Source organism: Zerene cesonia, chromosome 5 (assembly GCF_012273895.1).
Source record: "Zerene cesonia ecotype Mississippi chromosome 5, Zerene_cesonia_1.1, whole genome shotgun sequence".
NCBI lineage: Eukaryota > Metazoa > Arthropoda > Insecta > Lepidoptera > Pieridae > Zerene > Zerene cesonia.
The window spans coordinates 2,744,877-2,748,756 of record NC_052106.1 but is presented as its reverse complement, the minus strand read 5'-3'; the positions used below and the strand labels follow the sequence as shown (position 1 = coordinate 2,748,756).

Here is a 3,880-nt window from a genome sequence, read left to right as displayed (position 1 = left end):
TGAATGATCCATCGTTTCTGATTTTTCTTCTATGACTTATATATCAGTAACTATTTCTCATTATCATAAACTAAAATCTATGCACTTAGCTTAATCTAAACATTACAATGTACAAGAACTTCTCGTTTCGCATTAATGAATTAACAGAACATCATTTCTAAAAGATATCATTTTATAGGCGTGTAATTACAAAAGAAATACGCAGTACGTTCAAAGAACTAAACCTAACCTAAATGTTACTTTATTAGACAAACATTAAAAAAAAAGTATAAAAAAACAATAATTTTTAAAAGGTTTCGCTTCATTCCGTACTATTGGTTTAAACAGAAAAAGTAACATCTTTTAGCAAAATCAAAAAGCTCTACCGCAATTCATAATGTGAAACTCTTCTGTTACAGTAACAAGGAATTTTCTCCAATTACGTTTCATAACATATCGCAAGATGGCGCTGAATTAAATCTGAATACGAGATTTACCCTGAGTTATTGCCTATTTGTCCAATAAATTATAAACCCTTCCTTCGTTCGTTTCAACTGATTTGTTATAAATATTTGTAATAAACGATCGACAAAATATGTTGTTTAATAAGTTTTTAGAATGTTTTCATCCTTTCCTTATATCAAACGACAAAGAACGTAATTTCTTTGTAATATTCTGAGCCTTTTGTTTACGGATTTTTTTGGGTCATATCATCATTTTGTTATGCATAATTAATATTGTTACTAATCTCAACATATTATAGTATAAGATACAAAAGATATAAGACAAATACTTACCTATTCTTGCAGGGTCTTCAGTAAAATTAAATTAATATGATCAAATAAAAATAGAAATACTTAAACTCATGTACAATCAGATCGCGTTTAGTTTGCACCTCATCAATTCGTATCACACTTACGTAGTGCATTAAATAATTCGGTTTGACTTGAAAAAATCGTACTAATGTTTGCTTCAAATTTCTAAGTTCAACTTTCTGTAATAATTGAAGCGAAGGGGGATCGCATTTCAACAAAATGCAAACATTGTTGTGCTAACACTACTGATACAAAAGTAAGTACTCAAAATAATACATTGAGGCTATATATAAAATTCTCGTGTCATAATAATTGTTACCATACTCCTCCGAAACGGCACGACCGATTCTCATGAAGTTTTGTGTGCATATCAATTAGGTCTAAAAATCGGCCAAGGTTTATTTTTCACACCCCTAAATGATAAGAGTGTTTGCCAGGTCAGCTAGTGTTATATAATATCATACATGGATATTATAAAAAAATTCAAAGCATATACCTGCACAGTGAAAACAATATGTTAAAATAAATATAGGATATTATAATCGCGAAGCGGCTGTTTCCTGATATTTGTTCTATGCTAAATAATTTGCATATGTTATGTCAGGCACAATGCTCAATTGACTGTCAGTATGAAGGAATATATCTTACTGAATTTTAATCGTTTTGTTCTTTGTAACGTTCCTTTGCAGCGCATTTTCAGTGATGATGCTTCGGTGATTTGGTTACATCTAATCCAGACCTATTCGAAAAATTTCTCTCACATTAATTACTTAAACCGTTATTAGATGCCTCTCTAATTAAGTCAGTTATGTAGTATCAAGAATGACATTAAAAATGTGACGTTGATCTTTTTTCAATGCCTCGATTTATATTTTGGTTTACAATTATTTCTTAAGGTAAATATTTATAAATAACCATCAACTAATAGGTGAATCATTATCATTGTATATGCAAACAATGAACTAAACATTAAGCACTCACGTGTTCTGATACCTTTAGCGAAATAATATCATTTGGCTAAAATACTTGACTAGCACTTAGCAACCTACAAAACCGGACGTATGTGCTAACTTGTTTGTAACTATGAGATTGGCGCAACATCCACTCCGATTATGTTAGGAATGGCTTAGCTAGCTTTCTCAATGAACAGTTTTATGTTAAACAAAAGAAAGAACTCTAACCGAACCGGATAGAGTCCAAATTCGACCAATTCTATACAACAGAGGGAAGTTTCAGTGCTTCAAAGCATGAAACGTTTCCTTTGTAATGAAATTGTTTAAACTCTGTTACTTTCGAAGTAATCGTACAAAAGAGTTTTATAAAGTTAATTGTTTTAAAACCATAGTAAACATTATGATTTTGCACGTTTTAAAACCCTTCAAAAATAGGCCAATTTTATGTTTTAACAAAGCAAACATAAGAGTCCAATTTGTATTTGAACTGCATTGTTTGAACGTTTATTTCCACTTGAAGACGTCAACAGTAACAGTCGAAGCGGCTTACGAATACATAGACGCAACTCGATAGTTATGTACTTGCTGTGTACACAGTACATAAGCCGAGGTATGAAACTGACAGCTCGTTTCCCGGTACTACATAAACCTGAGTATTGATTTTTACAATTTACGCAGATACCTATTACTTTCCATACGAACTGGCAGCAAAACAACGAACTACAATCGTTCAGGTTTTATATAACGCTAATTCGTTGATCCTCCTTATATTCGGGCATGCGTATTCCGAGCGGGATTGTTTTGTTTACATACTATCGCCTAACAGGTATCTCGCATCTAATTACTCTGTCGGCACCTTGAGACAGGGGGAATTCACCTGAGCGCGGCAGATGCGTCGCAGCTGCCGTCCGGGCCAGTCCTCTTGCCCCGCGCGCCCGCCCCCCGCCGGCCCGCGCAATCGCGTAACAGTTTTATTTTCCCGAATGAACTTTATCAAACAAAGCGTGCATACCCCGCGCCCTGCATCTGCTCGCCCAGCTGTTTCTCTTGCAGCTGGCTGCGTCGTCTCGCTCTGTCGCATTCGAGCGCAACCCGGCAGAGTGAGATAAACGCTACTCGCAGTGATCGCATCGAGACCCTTCAATTCCCCGTGCACAGCCCATTCGCAGTTCGTATCCCGACGCCGGCGGGCTAACTGTTAGCGATTATGACTAGTAAACGAAAGCGCGATTGCGACAATGAGACTGAGCGGCAGGCGAAAAGGCAGCGGCGCCGCAAACGTTCCCGCAGCGAGCCATTGATAAGTGACCCGCAAACTTCGGAAAAGAGGCAGGCTCTGAAACGTTTGTTTGGAAGAATTTGTTCAGTGGAGATAGAGAATGAGCATATATCTGAGGATTCTGCCGATGACAACTACGACGACCGCGAAGTATTTGGTGATGAAAATGAAGACCCTCTTTTGGACTCGGTGCCGGTGAACATGGACCCTGAACAACTTGGATTTCTGGTGTGCGCTCAAGAGACTCTTCGGTTCCTACACGGTCGCGGTATTCCAACGGAGCATCCAGTGTTTGCGCGTCTGCGCTCGCGCCTCTTGCGCGGCATAGGCGAAATGGCGGTCGCCTGAGTATTACTTGGCCCAGAGCCCTCCCGAAACTAAACCCAGGAACAGATCTCTTCAGTGTTTATTCAAGTGTCAATGTGTGGTGTATTCTTCCTAAACAACAAACTCTGTCTACATTTTGTCTTTCCGGGCTCTGGTTAGTTCTTAAGGTTTTCAATGTAAGGTTGATAATTGTATAACGAAGCAACAGGTGGCCTGAAAAGGCGTCTAGTCACTATCTAGTCAATGTTTACGAATTATATTTGTTAAAAAATAACTTTATTATCATTCGAATAAATTCGTCCACTGTGTATTTGTTTTTTATTTCATATCCTTCCTTTGTTGATCTTCATAACCAACCACACTTCAGAATTACTATCAATAAAGCGATATTAACATTTTTCACTTCTGATAAGAAATTAAATAATAGTAAAGAATAATTTAATATTATATTAAAATTAGACTACACGTTGTTACAAAAATTAACATTTTTCATGGATGTCTCTGAACAATATCACGCAAAATCATTT

The 3,880-nt window shown here is 36.7% G+C and overlaps 1 protein-coding gene across 1 annotated transcript; it reads left to right on the top strand.

The window, feature by feature from the left end:
• Positions 1–2,526: 2,526 nt before the first annotated feature.
• On the top strand, positions 2,527–3,661 carry LOC119839951. Its single transcript, XM_038366406.1, has one exon. The coding sequence runs from the start codon at positions 2,955–2,957 to the stop codon at positions 3,372–3,374; it is 420 nt and encodes a 139-aa protein (XP_038222334.1). The 5' UTR covers positions 2,527–2,954; the 3' UTR covers positions 3,375–3,661.
• The last annotated feature ends 219 nt before the right edge of the window (positions 3,662–3,880 follow it).

Excerpts from the sequence above, each read along its gene's own strand:
- LOC119839951 (XM_038366406.1), top strand. The coding sequence starts at position 2,955 with ATGACTAGTAAACGAAAGCGCGATTGCGACAATGAGACTGAGCGGCAG.